Genomic DNA, 17,608 nt, shown 5'->3' on the forward strand with positions numbered 1-17,608 from the left:
CCGTTGTTGTATTATATGTATGAATATTTTATAAGAGATGTTAGTACGTAAGAAATAAGTTAAGAAAACCTATAGATAATAAGTAAAACAGCAAAATTCAATAAGTTAAGCAATACTTAATTATTCACACAAATAGGTTAAAATAACAATTGTGCAATTCAGTGTCAGTAAACTTTATATTACAGTTAGCATAGTAAGCAAGATATAATAATAAGAAATGTAAATAAATTTGTTTAATAATTTATTAATCGGGTTAAAATAACAATTACATAATAATCATAGTGTCTATTAACTGTAAATTTAACGTAGTAATAGAAAAATGTAAAACAATCGATAGTATTTCGATTGTAAGTGTAATATATAAGAGAGATGGCTAAGACAGCAAAGGGGGGTCAGTGGTGGTGATCGTGTGACTCGATCACCACCGGACGTCGTGTTTAAATAAAGTTCTTTTGCGTTATTTTGTGTTTAATTTTATTTTGGTATACGTCCGAGTAATCGGCGTATACGACAGCACGTATTAAATATAATTAATTATTAATGGGATAAAACTAACAGATAAGCATAATTTATAGTCAATGACGCAAAAAAAAAAAAACAGTAACCTAGTTATAATATAGTATAGTAATTAACATAGTATTAAGAAATTCTTAATGTATTCTTAAAAAATGAGGGCGAGGGCATTTTTTTAAAAAAAACAACGGGGACTGTCGTATATTGTAGACAGTCGTCCAAAAATTATTACTTAATATGAATAAAAGAATATTTTAAAATAAAACACAGGAGAGGCCGGTGAAGCTAAATATGCTGAGGCAACAAGAAAATTTCGTATATAAGACCGCCGTACGCACAGGCAAGAGGGGTCCCGCTGTCGCTGAGTGAGTCGGCGAGAGCGTAGGTACGACGATCGTACGTGTGAAGCGACGATAATAGTACGGGCTAAACGAAATAGTTTTTTTGATTGTTTATTTTGTGTTTTTTTTTAAAAGGTTAATAAAAAAGTGTTTCCGACCAGAACAACCCGAGTTGGATATCATTTAAGTCTTCCTTGCGTTTCTACCTTTATATAGGAAACAGTGCCGGGATATACGTATTACGTACCACGGGTATATGTAATCTTCGAGTCTTTTCCACCATAAAGGAGCATAGAATCGACAAGCGCACACCATCGTACCTCACTAGTTAACAGTGCCATTCTAATTTATTTTAGAGAGTGTCATTAACTAGCGAATACGAGGGTAAGACGTAGGTAGTAGGTACCTAGTTGGTTATACCGTGTATACTGAAATACCGGTATACCACATTACTTATAATAATTATCCCAACTTAATCTTAACAATATTGTTTGTCTATAATAGCTGATTCCACGAAGCTTAATAATGTTAATTTTGGTATATGAATAATGATATTATAATAAATAATAACTACCAGCACTTAATATCAAGCAATGAAAAACAGAATGCAAACATAAATGATAGTCCTCCTACTTTGATTTGTATTCCTGCACAAGTAATAATAATAGTTATCAATATTTTAATACTTCGAGTTCCCTTTTTGGGATAGGTAACACAATATATATCTGTAAGTTCTACGACCAATATGCCAAAAAAAGAGAATATATTTGTAAACTATAAAGAATAAATCATTTGTTTTGGTAGTTTCTTTTAAAATAAAATATACTAGCTGTATTTGCACTTTTCAACTGTGCAAATACACAGCTAAAATAAAAATAGCTACTTATTTATTTTATTTTTTATTCCCAGCAGTACTTAAAATATTATAATATTATATAACATTTTGATTTGTATTATAGGTAGGAACAGTTAACAAAAGTTTATTTGATTTTGATGAAGACTGCAGCACCAATTCAATTAATGATGATGAGATAACTAACAATAATATGCCTTTATCAAGTAATCAAGTTTGTTAATAGATTTTAATAATATTTTTTTTATTAAATTTTAAAGTTTCAGTTGAAAAAGATCAAAACTCTTGTTGTTTCGACGCTGTAGAAAAATTAAAAAAAATAATATAGAGTAAAGATCAACAACTTTTAACACAAATATTAATTAATAATACCAATCAAATTAAAGTATGTACGTTTCTGGAAAATATGGACAAAAAAATTAACAAATTGCTAGAAAAAGATAAAAGAACTCAATCCTTCGCATTTCCATTACCTAAATTACCGGCACCGTTCATTGAATTGTTGCCAATAACCAGTGTTATAATAGTCTGGAAATTGTTGAGCAACTGTTGTCAATAGATAATGACAATTTTAACCGTAATGTGGAAGAGTTGCATGGTAAGTATTAAATCTTTTATTTCTATAAAACTATCAATCATTTCATATCTTCACATATGTTATATGTAAGAAAATCACTGAAAAAATATTTTAGTATATTATTATAGTTATTATATAGTATATTATGATGTACTATAACTACAGAAAATAATCAAACTTATTATCTACTTTTAATTTTTAACATAATTTGTTACTTGAATTTTTTTTTCTTAGAAAACCTAAATATTGTTGAAAACTGGCAACCTACAAAGTTTAAATTCTGCAGTTAAATCTGCGTTTGATATATGTTTTACAAGAGAAATTGCTTCCTTGTTTAGTTTACAAGGAAAAACCAAGAAGCCATTTGTAAAACTTGGTATTTACAAAGTAATACATGGTAACTAATATTAAATATAAATTTAATTTTAATTTTACTGATTGTAGACTACAAAGCAAATTTTTTTTTTTTGAAGTTTTTAATATAAAATGATTTAATTAATGTTTATAAGAAGGATAATATATCCATATTACACAGATCAGCTATATGAGCATCAATGTCATGCATATTTTATCTATATAATATAATATATACATAGTTCATCAATAAATATTAATAAATAAATATTGATAAATATAAATTATCTACGATATAATTATGTAGTTGTGGTTTTGTATAACTATGATCAGTATTCAATTGAATATATATTTATAATAAATCGATTAATTAAATTATGATTTTATAGAAACATTATCTGGAAGAATCCATAGTATAGATGAAGAAAAGATATTTTCAAATTTTACTTCAAATATCTTAAAAAACAGTGGAAATCATTATAAAAATAAAGTATGAGAAGTGTTTGGGTGTTCCTGTTTATTAATAAAGAATTTTTCGTTTTTCTAAGCCATATATAAGATCTATATTGTTATTTGTAAATTATTAATATTAATTTTTTTTTATTTATATAAGCCATATGAGGTCTATGTCCTATGATGGATACTGTTTTTTTTTTTTAATCAAAATCCCTTACTTTACACATCAATTTATTATGTATATTATTATATTAAAAGGATTGTTATTATGTTATTAGTAAATTATTAATAATATGTTTTTTCTTTATATAAGTCATATGAGGTATATATGTCCTATGATGAATACTGTTTTTTTTTTATCAAAGTTCTTTACTTTACACATCAATTTATTATGTATATTATTATTATATTAATTTATTAATTATTAGTAAATTATTAATAATATTTTTTATATATATATATATATAAGCCATATAAGACCTATGGTTACTATTTTAATAAAGTTATCACATATTAGTATAATATGTATATAATGTTAATAATAAAAAAAAAGATTATTATTCTGCAATATTATATTAATTATTTATTCATAATATGTTAACCTGGTTCACTATTATTTTATTTAACATAATATACAATATTGTCTTGTTTCATTTACCTTTAAATCTATTATTAACTAATACATAAAAGTAAATCAATTAGAGGATTACTTCCCTCCGAGTTGATTTCAAACTCATTATATTTCCGGGGTCCTGAATTTTTATTTCAATCTGACGATCATTGGCCCGTGTCTACCGTGTCTGAGCTGACGTTACCATCGATAGAGCAATTACCTGAGACTAGGTGTACAACAAATGTTTTACATTTGCACGAAGAACAAAACTGTGAGTCAATTATTCAAAGATTTTCATCATTATCAAGAATACAGAGAGTGTTAGCTTACTGCTTCAGATTCATTGACAATTCGCGGCGGCGACAAGTCAACTTTGGTCCAGTATCTTGGCAAGAATGCGAACGTGCTTTATTGTCGGCTGTCAAGTGTTCTCAAAAAATCTATTTTTCTGAACTTTATCACAAACTGGTGAATTCAAAATCAATAGTCACACCAACCGTCCTCGCACAATTGGCTCCGTTTTTGGACGAGAGACAGGTTATTCGAGTTGGTGGTCGATTGAAATATTCATCTTTAAATCCAGATGCAAAACACCCGATACTCTTACCAAAATCATCTCATCTTAGTCAATTAATTATACAACATTATCATTCTAGTACGTTACACGGTGGAACTCGTCTATTATTGTCATTGATCCAACGCCGTTTCTGGATTGTCTCCGGTCGAGCAGCAATTCGACAGGTAATATTTAAATGTATCACCTGTGTCCGGCACAAAGCTAAGTGTTCCCAGCCCGTAATGGCTGATCTACCATCGTTCCGAGTTAAGCCACACCGTCCATTCAGTAATGTTGGAATGGATTATGGGGGACCCTTTGCAGTGAAAGAGAGCAAGCGTCGAAACGCCAAGAGTTATAAGGCATATCTTGCGTTGTTCGTATGCTTATCAACAAAGGCGGTCCATTTGGAAGCAGTTACAGATCTTTCCACTGAGGCTTTTTTAGCTGCTCTAGATCGCTTCGTGGCCAGACGAGGAATTCCAGCGACCATACGATCAGACTGCGGCACTAACTATGTTGGTGCAGCTCGGATACTGAAAAATTTATTTAAAGACGCCACTGTACAAGACGTTTTACACGCCCGTATCCCCTGTCAATGGATATTTAATCCACCTGCTGCCCCTCATTTCGGGGGAATATGGGAAGCAGCAATAAAAAGTGCGAAGCTGCATATGAAAAAGGTAATCGGATCTCAGATTTACACATTGGAGGAATTTATGACATTGATCACCAAGGTTGAAGGAGTGTTAAACTCGCGACAATTAGTGGCTGCGTCCAGTGAAACAAACGATTTGTGCGCGTTGACTCCTGGTCATTTTTTAATTGGTCAACCGATCATAGAAATTCCTGACAGTGACGTTACCGACGTACCCCAAAATCGTCTTCGAAGATGGCAATTGGTCAAACAGGCTACTCAATCATTTTGGACTCGATGGAATCGCGAATACCTTCATACATTACAAAGCCGACAAAAATGGTACTCCCAATGCGCCAATTTGAACGTGGGAGACATGGTGATTATAAATTCCCCAACTCGCCCTCCTCTAGCTTGGCAATTAGGTCGAGTGATCGAAGTTCATCCTGGACCAGACAAGGTAGTGCGAGTAGTCACAGTAAGAACGGCAGAGGGACTATTCAAGAGGCCAGTAGTAAAGGTTGTCAAGCTACCTATCTCCGAAGATGCAACCGATCCTAACTGAAGATTCCTTCATTTTTTTTTTTTTTTTTTTTTTTGTTGTATATAAACTTACCCCTTTTATTAATATGTTGTTTACATATTTTTAGTTGAACTATGTCTTATTATTTTAAGTTTGTTTGTATTATATATTATTCGATAATTGTAAGAGATACGCTCTGACCGAGAATTTTATTCCTTTTGAAAGCACCCTTTCAAAACGGGGGAGGATGTTCGGGTCAGACAGTAAACTCCATGGCGATTATTACTATTATTATTTTTATCTTCGTCGCCACCCCGCGTCGGCCCGAGCCGACATATTTTATATTATGCTTATTAAAAAATGTACTGTATGAGCCGCCGATTATTATTCATTCGTTCTTTTTTTGCCGCTGTCGCCCGCTGTCGCAGCGCAATTGCGTTCGTAGTTGCGTTTTGTTTATGCGTCGGTTTTGTTTTTATTTTATTATATGTTGGACTTAATCGCTATTTTCTAGTTGATTTCCGCATATTAATATATTATAATTTAACGTGCATTAAACGTGTATAAACAACGTTCGGTAAAAGGAGGCTGTCGTTGCGCGTGTGGCTTGCATTCCGCATTTTATAGTCGTCGCGTATTGCCGTCCGTTTTGTTATATTTTTTGGTTACGCCACGTTTGTGCGCTTGTAATATTGTTATATTCAATCGTATGGTGCAAATTGCGTTGACCCGGAGTGAACAAGAAAGAGATGACCAGCTCAGACGTATCTCGTTTTCCTTTTAATATAATATTATTATTTGTTATTGATAACAACTGTTATCCGGCATATTATGCCATAAGTATTTAGTATTATATTTATTAATATTTGTATTTGTTAGGACTAACATAATTTAAGTCCTCTCTTGTATACTATTTCATTTATTCAATACATATTTTTATACAGTTCATTTATTAAAATATTTGTTATTTGTTATTACAATAATTACATGGGTAGCACCCAGCCTATAACGTCGAGTTATTAATCGTGTTCGCTTGAACCGAATTTCGCGACAAAACATATAGTTTCCTACATATCAAAAACAACATCTGATATATTCTGAACTTTGGCATTAGGAGGTATGATAATTATGGATTTAACTTTCGGACATCGATTTACATCATATATTATGATGACTGATAGCTAGACATTCAACTACCATTTTCACTAAATAAATTTTATAATATGAAAAAAAGAACCAGGCATGCGACGGAACACGGTATCAGATTGTTCATATTATACTATATTGGCATTATAAACCTACTATTCACGCATTGTCCGCGATTTATCATTGAATACAAATTTAAAATATTTTACAATCAATTACACTACGATTATTTAACATACCTTTTTGGGAAAAATTAACTCGCTTTCCTCCAACAAATTTTGCCAATATTGAATTATAATGTTCTGCTCTATTATTATTGAAATTTATGTGAAATTTTGTTATACATTTTCAAACTTTTTAACCAGGTGGACATTTTTTTTCAATTTTTTCCCTAAATATATTTATAGTATTATGCATATTTTTTTACCAATTAACTTCGAGTATATGACACCATGCATTTTTAAGCTATGTTTGAATCCATCGAAAATTATGTCAGTTTCCATAGCCGTAGAAGGTCCGTTCCAATTTTGAAAGCAATGATGAGGTGCTGGTTCTTTTTCACGTTTTTTTGCCGAATAACACACACAACAAAATTTATTTCTTACTCCAAAAAATAATACTTTTTAGTCACTGCTCCAATAATACAAGCCTATTTAAAATAATAATACATACATTATTTTATTAAAAATATAACAATTTTATAATATTATTTAAGTATACATGTAAAATAAATATTACGTACAACGCCAGATAACGCATTATAATTGGTTTTGTATGATCTCTTACTCCAAGCACCATCGGCTATAACGGCGATTTGAGGACGGCCACTTTGGTCTACATCTCCCCTTTCAATAGCTAGTTTTCTTTCTTCTTTACCTGCTTCTATCATTCCATCCAATGCAATTTGATGTGTGTAATTATATACATTTGTGTGTACTTCTTGATATTTTCTATTCGACATCATCGGCATGTTTAAAGTTGCTGCAAATTCCTCAAGCTGTGTGTATCCTTGACCAGTATTGACGATAGCAGAAACGACAGCCATATTAATATCTATAATACTATCTGAAGGATCTTCACTATAAATATTTCCTTTTTACCGCACACCTTGCAAGTAAATACAAAAGTACTAAAAAATCCTTTCCTAATCTCATTTACAAACTTTAGGTCACTGAATGTACAGTCAAATCCTTCATGCTTTATTGATTGAATAGAGTCAAAAATATGTTTAATATTGACAAATCTCCTTCCCACTATATCCTCCAATGAATTATTTATTTCTATAGTATTATCATCCTCTATTGATATACTTGACTTAAATAATTGCTTTGGAATTAACTTAAAAGAGTTTATCGGACTAGAAGTAAAAATTGATCGAGTTTGATTACAATTTTCTAAATATGAAGATTTGATGAGGCTTAGTATACGAGGCTTAGTACGTAAATGCGGCAAATGTAATGGTGCAGAGAGGAGGGGACCCGCGTATGTCGTCGTCGTCGTCGTCGTGGTCGAAATTATAGAATAATTTGAGCAAGCACCCAGTTCTTTTCCTCGCGCGATGACGTCATAATTGGGCGGCCGTGTAATGTTTTTGCTCCACGTGGAGCCGTTATTGTGTGTGTTCAATTAATTAAAATAAATATTATGCCATTGATAATTGCAATATTGTCCGTCTAATAAAAAAAACGCGATTTCGTTCCCAGTAATTAAAAATACGATATTGTGATAAAAATGTATATAGCTTATGCATATTATATGCATTTTTTCTAAGAATTTTATTTAATATTACAGAGTTTTTTATTACTTGCATACAATATCAGTAGTGTATAAGCATATAAAAGAGCGTAATCATAGAATAAAGATAAGATAGAACGGCAACTTAGCCATTTTATGTGTAATTAATGCGCAGCCTGTGGTACGATTTTGTACTAATACTGATAGCACTACTAGCAACCTAGATTATATGTTATCATTTTTAATTCATGTCTCTAATAATATCAACAATAGCCAATAACATTTAATTATTAAATAAAATATAAAAAATATCATAATTTTATTTTGTTTTATTAAATTTAAACAAAAAACTTAATTATTATTACAAAGTATACTTATTTTAATAATATTATATAAAGTTTATGAACATATCACATATATATTGGAATAATGATAAAGTAAAATATAGTTACTCTTTAAAATATGCCCTATATTACAAAAAAATAAATATTAATTCTAGAGATATCATCAATTTTAACATTTTTACAATACATCTTCAATCTTTACGACTTCAAAAATAAAAGATACAAATTTTTTTTTATACATTGAAAAAATCGCAAAAACTATTTAGCATGTATTTTATATAAATATATATTTCAGTAAGAATTATTGTACTACTAACTGCCTTTTTTTAAATTATCGATTCTTATTTTCTTAGCTTTGTGTTTTTTGTAATAATCAAATGCAATTTGTTGAAGTTTATCATTAATTTTATTGTTATTTAAAATTTTACCTTTCAAAATCAAATTAATTTTTTTAGTGTAAGAAAATAAAAAAAAATGTATTACTTTTTTTTTAATAATGTCTTTTAAATTATGAACTATGCAATTAAGTTTAAATTCAATATTTAGTTCTATAGCTAAATCAAGTTGTAGTGTAATATTAGAAGAATGACAAATAAGGGGAGTATAATATGACAAAACTGTATATATTTTTTCTAGAATTAATTCAAAATTTTTAGTTGGATTCCTAAGACTATTTTTAGTGTAAGATCTTACTTTTATTAAATTGTTTCTAACATTGTTGTCACTAATGTCATTTTTACAACATTCACAGTTTTGAATACATTTAAGTATTGATCGAGCAATATAACCTCCAACATATCCAAATGTATATGCATTAAATTTAGACTTTGTACATGTGTTAGATAAATCCAATAAAGGGATATTTAATACGATTTCCGAATAATTATCATTAGTTTTAGGCCCTTCTAAAAACGATTTTAGGTTATCTAACATTGAACAATCATCTGTTTCACAATTACCAATGGACTTTACAGAACTTAAGTTATTGATTAATAAAGTTTTAAAAGAAGATATAAATTGTGAAGATGATGGATTTGTATTGCGAACACCGTGACTGCGTATACTTCCAAAAAAGCACTCAATTGGGTCTTGGTTTATGTTTCGAGGGATTAAAAATTGAAATTTATGGACTCGTTTCAAATAATTCCATATATAAATAAATCCACGAAGAGTTTGAATCCAGTTATTAATACACGGTGGAACACTATGTTTACCAGTTACTCTATTAATAAATTTCATTGATTGGAATATTTGTATAGCATCAGTCCAAAATAAAATATGAGGTGATTTTTCTTTGACAGCAGATCTCAGAGGTTTCCCATCTTTTGCCAGAAGTGTACTGCCATTAACCGAATCAAATACCATATCAATAAATAAAACAAATGTTGCTGTACCATATGAATTTGAAAGTTCACCATCTTTATCTAAAATAAAAATGAATAATCATATGACTTAAATGAAATATATATTTTTTATTTAAATTTACCATAATTTGCCATTAATCTCAATGTTGCTGCCACACGCTGGCTTAAAGTTTGGGCTGCAATAGAAACATTCATCTTCTTAATTTTTGCAGGATTAATATGAGCCTCGGTTAATTTAGGTAGAGTTCGAAGTCCACATATTTCATTTTTCATATCCAACGTGTATAAGGTTTTTATGTGATCCCAAGAAGCTTTATATTCTGTTCCATTTTTGATAAATACAACATCTTTATTCAATAAATTATTACGAATGGTTTTAAGCAAATGTGGAGGGTCAAATATTGGAATGATCACTTGATCATTAATTTTGAACTCTAAACGTTGGTTTACATTTGCTATTTCTTTCAAAACTTTTATAGCTTTAACATTTGCTGTACCCTGATCACATACAGTACTAATTATTTTCAGTCCTGTAGTTTGCACTGCAGTGATCACTTCTTCAATACATTTGATAAGTTGTGGAGTTTTAGTTGCACTTTGGCAGAAATAATACGCTATAGGTTGTTTCCACTTACGACGAATACCACGTACCATAAATACTAAAACATGATCACACAATATAGGATTTCTTTCACTTCCTGCTCCAAAATGTTCAAATCCATAAACTAAGTCTTCTTTAATATTATATTCTGTAGCTGGTTCAAGAGCCATCTCGTCAAACACCAAAGAACACAATCTATCATTAGGTTTCAATTTTGAAGCTTGTATTGTTAAATGTTTAATAATATGTACATTAATACCAGCTTGAAAAGGTACACGGCTTAGAAGATTGGTTAAAGTTTTTTTAGAAGGTAAAGCAAATATTGTAGACAAAAAACGATAACCTTTAGGAGAATTTTTGTAAATTGATAATGATAAAATTTTGTCGTCAAGTGAGTATCTTCGGCCGTTAGGTTTTTTTGTTTGTGAATTAATTTGAGATTTTAAAAATTTGAATGTTGTAGAATTTAGTTTATTCATGAGTATATTATTATTTGAATCTGTTGCAAATTTTTCGGCTAATTTAACACGAGATTTAAAATTATTTTTTTGTCTTTGAAGTCTGTCATTTTTCTTTTTTAGTTTCATTGCTTCGTAGAATATTTTTTTACAGTTAGGTGTTAGATCACGCTGACTTGATATATTTATTTTAGTAAAAATTTCATTTTTTTTTTTTTTTACGGTTATAGCTTGATTGTTGGTGTAAACAGTAGTTGTAGGCCGAGGAAAATCTATAAACAATATATATATATATATATTATATTTTCATTTAGTATAAAGAATAATAAGCAGAAGTTACCAGGCATGTTGCCAAATGATGGAGTAGATTTTTCTACAGCACTATTTTGTAACACATCAACTCCACTAATATCAAGTTCATCTATAATTTAAAAAAATGCATTATTATACCACTATGACGTTCATTTATAAATTTAAATTAATGTCATATTTTTACATGAACTTGAAAATGTAATAGTTTTAAACCTCACCAGTAAATGTATCTAAAAGTGGTGTAGATCGTCCAGTGATTTCGTCCATTCGAATACTATCCATATTGATATTAGATTCATTATTCAATGAATTCACATTTACAGCATTACTTTTAAAATCTTTAAAATACATAACACATTTATATTATTCAAATTATTCAATTAAATAATAAATTCAAGTAAGAAGAGCACATAATAATATATATATAACCATTGATTATAAATGCTAGTAGATACTAGCATAAACACATTATTATATAATATTATACTATAAAAGCATAAATATAACAAATATTTTAAAAATCAATCAATGCATACCTTTTGATTTTTTTTTTTTGTTTGGAATCCAATTTGAGTTATGAAAATAACTATTAGTTAAAACAGTTAATACATCCATGACCTCAGAAAAAATCTGAGCTGGGACTCGAACCCAGAATCAATAAAATTTGATTGTCTAATCACTAACAAAAAGCAACTATACAACATTAAACATTTAATTAAATCACATGCAATACACTATTAAATAAAAATTATTTTTCATTATTAATACCTAATATTATTTTTTTAAAAAAAAAATAAAAACAAATATACTAACATATTTTACTATTAATATCTATTTGAATTTTTTTTTATACCTAGTTAAATAATGCAATATCTTTTATGTAATAAATACTACACAATTTTTTTAAGAAATAGGTACATTTTACTAAAAATATTAAACTTTTAACTTGACTATACTTGCAAACCGGATACAAATAGGTAATTTTTAAACATAGAAGTTGAAGGTTAAAGCTCCATGTTAAATTTGTTAGTTGTTAGTAGGAATTGCAACAGTGGGTAATTTTAATTTAAAAATGTATAGTAGGTTAGGTTATGTATAAAAAATTTTGTTACCTTCCAATAATAACACATAGGTACATACAAATTATAATATAATCATATTGTTATTAAGTACTTGATGGTAGATACAAAGTAGGTAACGACCCTTTTTTTAATTTTTTTGTGCCTGGACTTTCACATGACAGGTCAAAATGTATATGACACACTGCATAATGACTTCGGACAATACATTTGTCTAAATTAAATAATTTTTCATTACAGCAACGTTGCAACCAAATGTTAAAATCATCTTCAGATTTTGGAAAAACGTGTTTACGTTCACCGCTAGTACATCCAAAAACACAGCACTTTGTTGAAGGCATTTTAGTAAAGTGAAAATTTTAAACAAACTTAAATCGTAAATCCTACTTCCTAGTCACTACTCACTAGTAGGAAGTAATACAAAATAAGAAAAACGGTTAGACAATTATAGACGTATAGCGCTACTGGTGTCGCGATTTTGCAATATAATCTATTAATTATCATAACCAATTGTATAAGTAAGAAGTTCCTCACCCATGCTCCAGACAAATTTTTATTTTCTAAATACAGTTTTTTTTAAATTCAGTGTTCTTTTAAATTACATAATTATATATATATATATATACATTATACATATCATCAACACTCAGAACAAACGCTACATCATTTGTAAGTACCCATTTATAACTACTTAAAAATATACTTTTTTTAATTTTAAATTTTAGTTCATTGATAAATCTTGTATACGATAAAAAATGATTCTGAACGTAGATAATTAGGTATTAACTTTCGATTATTATATTTCGACGAATCTTACAAACGGAATGATATTACGAAATTTCGACCAAATTTAAAAAATAATGATTCCCTTTTCGACCAAAACAAACATTTTTGTAAAATTGTGGCAATTACCTATATAGATACTTTTAATACTTTTGAAAAATTATTAAAAGTAGGTATAAGTTGCATAAAATATTGTAAAATAAAATATAGAAAATTATTTAAAATTTAACACTATCTATATCAACATTATTTTTATATTAATATGTCACAATATGTATAATATTATTTAAAATAATAAAATAATAATAATAATATGTAATTTTGTCAAAAGATACAAGGTACTATTATTGTAAATATTTGTAATGAATAGTACCAAGATATTTGAATTTAAGTTGCAGAACCTTTAAAACTTAAATATAATATGAAACAAATAGTGATAATTTTTATTGTGTGTGTATAATTAATATCGTTTTGTAAATAATTTCGTAAAGAATTGTATTTTTACGAATAATAATTCTATCCAGGTGCAATTGTAAGATAAATTGAAAACCCTAAAATTAAATTTTATATTATTTTTTAAATTTTTTATATAATATTGTATATATATATATATATTGTGGCATATTAACATAAAAATAATGTTAATATTTTACTATTCTTATATATTAAAAATGTTCTATATTTATTTTACAACATTTTATGCAACTTATAAAAAATTATTTAGCAGTAATTATTTTATTTTTTTACATATATTATATACATTTTTGATTTTGGTCAAAAACGGGTATGCACCATTTTATGAGAAACCTTATTTTAAATTTTCAAATTTTAGGTATTAATCCTCAAATGAAAATACTAATGTAAACATCTGATACAAGTTTCAAGTTTTTACAATGAATTATTTTTGAATAAACATAAAAATCGTATATGTCGTACCTACCTACTTGTATTTTTATTATTTATTATTTACTATATTATTTTTTACCGATCAGATTAAGGTTAGGTTAGATCAAATTAAAACCTAATAGAATAAGAATAATATACTAGAAAACAAAATTTTAATTTATGGCCAAGAAAAGCCATACGGCATAAAAACTTAGCCGCAACTGAAGGTCACCGAACAAAACAAATACAAACAAATGATAGATCATATTAACATGAAATTGGACTGTATGTCAATTCAAGCACGGCTCCGATGATAGGTTACCGGCGTATAGAATAATAAGTTATAGGTATATAATAATAATAATAGTAAATCACCGGCCAAGGTGTGGGTGTATGTAAATAAAATAATAAAATTACATTACCATTTTTGTAAGTGCCATTGAGTGTCGTCCGGAAAACGCCCTCGGCGATTTTACCTTTTTCTACTCGGCCATGCTGCTGTCCGTTAGGTAGGACGGCGACGGCGGCGGCGACGCCGCCGCCAACGTGTGAGGAAGAGCTTTTTGAATTTTTCAAACTAAATTATTAAATCAAACTTGACCTTGAAAAATGAAAAATGAAAAATGTGCGTGAAGTTGGCCCCCCCACCATGGCTGATTTTTTTAAAAGTCATATACTCATTTTGCAAATAATTTGCAAACATTTGCAAATTGGTTTTCAGAATTTGCAAATCGTTTCCCTCTGCGGTATAAGCTAAATAAGACAAGGGGGGCCAACTTCACGCAGCCCGATTTAAATCCAATGCCGTCTTATCATAGCTCGTTGGGCAACCATACTATCTTAAATCGTGGTTGAAACCATTATATTAATAATTATTTAAAAACAGCACTTTAATTTGTTCACAATTTCATAAATTTCTTTTGGACTGCTCAAAATTGTGAAGTTCGATAAGTTCTTCAGAAAAATTTGAAAAAATAGTAGAAAATGTGAAAGAAGGATTATCAAATTCACGAATAATGTAGAAAGCTGATGTTTTAATAATTTCCTAATTCTTATTTTTTATGTATCAGTATTAGTAACAACGTATAAATTGTTTAATTGTTTAAAAAATTATAATATTTAAACACTTATATTATTTATGCCTATTTACTCAAAAAATGGTAAATTACTAAGAAAATAATTTTTTGTGGTATGACTTAGATTTGTATTTTTACAATATACAGCATATTATGTGTGAATTTTTATAGAAGGGTTTTCTTTTTTTGGTGGGGGGAGGTGCCGGGGAGGAATAAACAAATGTCCCGTTTTTTTATTTTCATAATATGGTCACCCTAGGCCCTAGGATATATTTTCCAGTAGGTGGTGAAAAAAGTGGTTCATGTTTTAATGAACTGAATACCCCAAAATTTAAGTTCTTTTATTATTATTGTAAGCCAAACTTATGGAAAGTCTTGTATTAAATTTTTAACTCTTAGCTACTTATACAAACATTTTTAATGAATTATAACTACAAAATTACTTGTACATTTTCAGAATTTTAATATATTATATCGTAAAAATGTCTGTTCTGATAAATCCGCTCTCTATATAAATTACATGATAACATTTTATTAAAATATAACGTGTACATATTTTACTTTCTATAGATTTATTAAAAAAAGACAATATTATAAATTCACCAGAAATATTGAAACTCCGAACTCCTACATTAACGTACAAATCAATTAACAGCTATCAGCATAGTCCTATTGATTTAGATAATAGTCCTGCTTTCACGGATATTACGCCGAAAACACGAACATTTGTATCACAATTAATAGACATGCCAAGCCCAGTAAAAACGACTAAATCAACCAACACAACTCTTATAAAAAGTCCTACAAAATTAGCATTAAAAAATAACATACTTCAAGAAAAATTAAATAGAATAAGAAGATTATTAAAACAAAAACGAACAATTATTAAATCATTAAAGGCGAAAATTAATAATAATACTGCAAAAAAAGACATTAACATAGTAACAAAATTTTTTAATCAGGCCCAATTTCCGTCAATTAATTCCAAAGCTCTTATTAATATGCAAATAATGCACAAAAAACGTAAACCTTGGTCGAAAGCAGAAAAAAAACTTGCATTAGCTATTTATTACAAATCACCGTCTACCTACAAATATATGAAAAAAAATGGAATTATTTTGCCAGGTGAAAGTACTGTTCGGCATTGGTTAATTTCTAAAACATGGAACAAATCAAGTATAAGACTTCAGATATGTCATATGACGAAAAAAAATGTGTTATTTTATTAGACGAAGTTTCCATTATGAAGGCCATCGAATATAATAAAAGTTTAGATGAAATTGAAGGGTTCGAGGATCTAGGCTCTTTAGGTCGAACAAATAAATTAGGCTCTCATGCACTTGTTTTAATGGTACGGGGCTTATATAAAAACTGGAAATTCCCTTTTAGTTACTATTTCACTGGTAGCGGTATCAAAGGAGATTCTTTAACTACAATTGTAAAAGAAGCTGTAGGAAAATTTTTGGAGCTTAGTTTATTACCTACGTGTATTGTGTGCGATCAGGGTACTCAAAATAGACGAATGTTTTCTCTGTTGGGCGGATCAGAAAAAAATCCGTCAACAGTTATTTGTAATAAAAAAATATTTTTAATTTATGACGCACCTCACTTGCTTAAAAGTGTAAGAAATAATTTAATGAATGGAGATTTTTTAATTGACAATAATATAATATCATTCAAGGATATACAAAAAACGTATGAACTTGATAATCATAGTGAGACAGCAAAGTCAATGTGCAAGTTAACACCAATCCATCTTTTCCCCAATGTAGTAAGCCGACGGAGTCGTCTCACTACTTTCTTTTATTATTTTTAACTTATCTACATGTTCTACAATGTCCTTCGCATTTCAATATTTTATTATCATACTCGTAGCGATACGCAATTAATTTTGATGACAATTCCAAGAATCAAAGCGTATGGGAAAAACACAGTCACAAACAACTTTTATTTAACGCTTTTGACAAACAAGCCATGCACATAAATCATAGATGCGCACGCCTTGGTTTAATAGCACAACAACAAGTCTGATCCAGAGTTAAGTACTTTGGGCGCAAAACCACTGTTGCAGCTACAATGACAACATTCTATAACACACCTTTTTGTCCATCTCCTAGTCTCTATCATGTACAACCAGGGGGTACAGAGAACCATATAAATACGGGTCTCTGTCCGTCTTATTTTTTAGAATTAGTTTCACATCTACATAGAGCTAGTCTCTGTCCAAATTTTAGATTAACTTTTTCTCGGGCAGCTACTTAACGTGCTGTCCTCAAATTCTTATACACTTAGTTTATTGTAACAAATTGTAACTTTAATTTTAATAAACTCTTGTATTAACATTGTGTCTTTGTCTCACTTTGAAAACCCGTAATCTTTTCTCGACAACTTGATCCAACTGCA

At 28.9% G+C, this 17,608-nt stretch overlaps 1 protein-coding gene across 1 annotated transcript; it reads left to right on the forward strand.

Annotated features, from left to right (window-relative positions):
* The first annotated feature begins 3,411 nt into the window (after positions 1-3,411).
* LOC114125966 (uncharacterized) lies at positions 3,412-5,465 on the forward strand. Its single transcript, XM_050208861.1, has 2 exons — positions 3,412-3,416; positions 3,797-5,465. Exons 1-2 carry the CDS (start codon positions 3,412-3,414, stop codon positions 5,463-5,465), a joined length of 1,674 nt encoding a protein of 557 aa, XP_050064818.1.
* Positions 5,466-17,608: the final 12,143 nt, after the last annotated feature.

This window comes from Aphis gossypii, unplaced genomic scaffold (genome assembly GCF_020184175.1).
Source record: "Aphis gossypii isolate Hap1 unplaced genomic scaffold, ASM2018417v2 Contig00322, whole genome shotgun sequence".
Classification (NCBI taxonomy): Eukaryota; Metazoa; Arthropoda; class Insecta; order Hemiptera; family Aphididae; genus Aphis; species Aphis gossypii.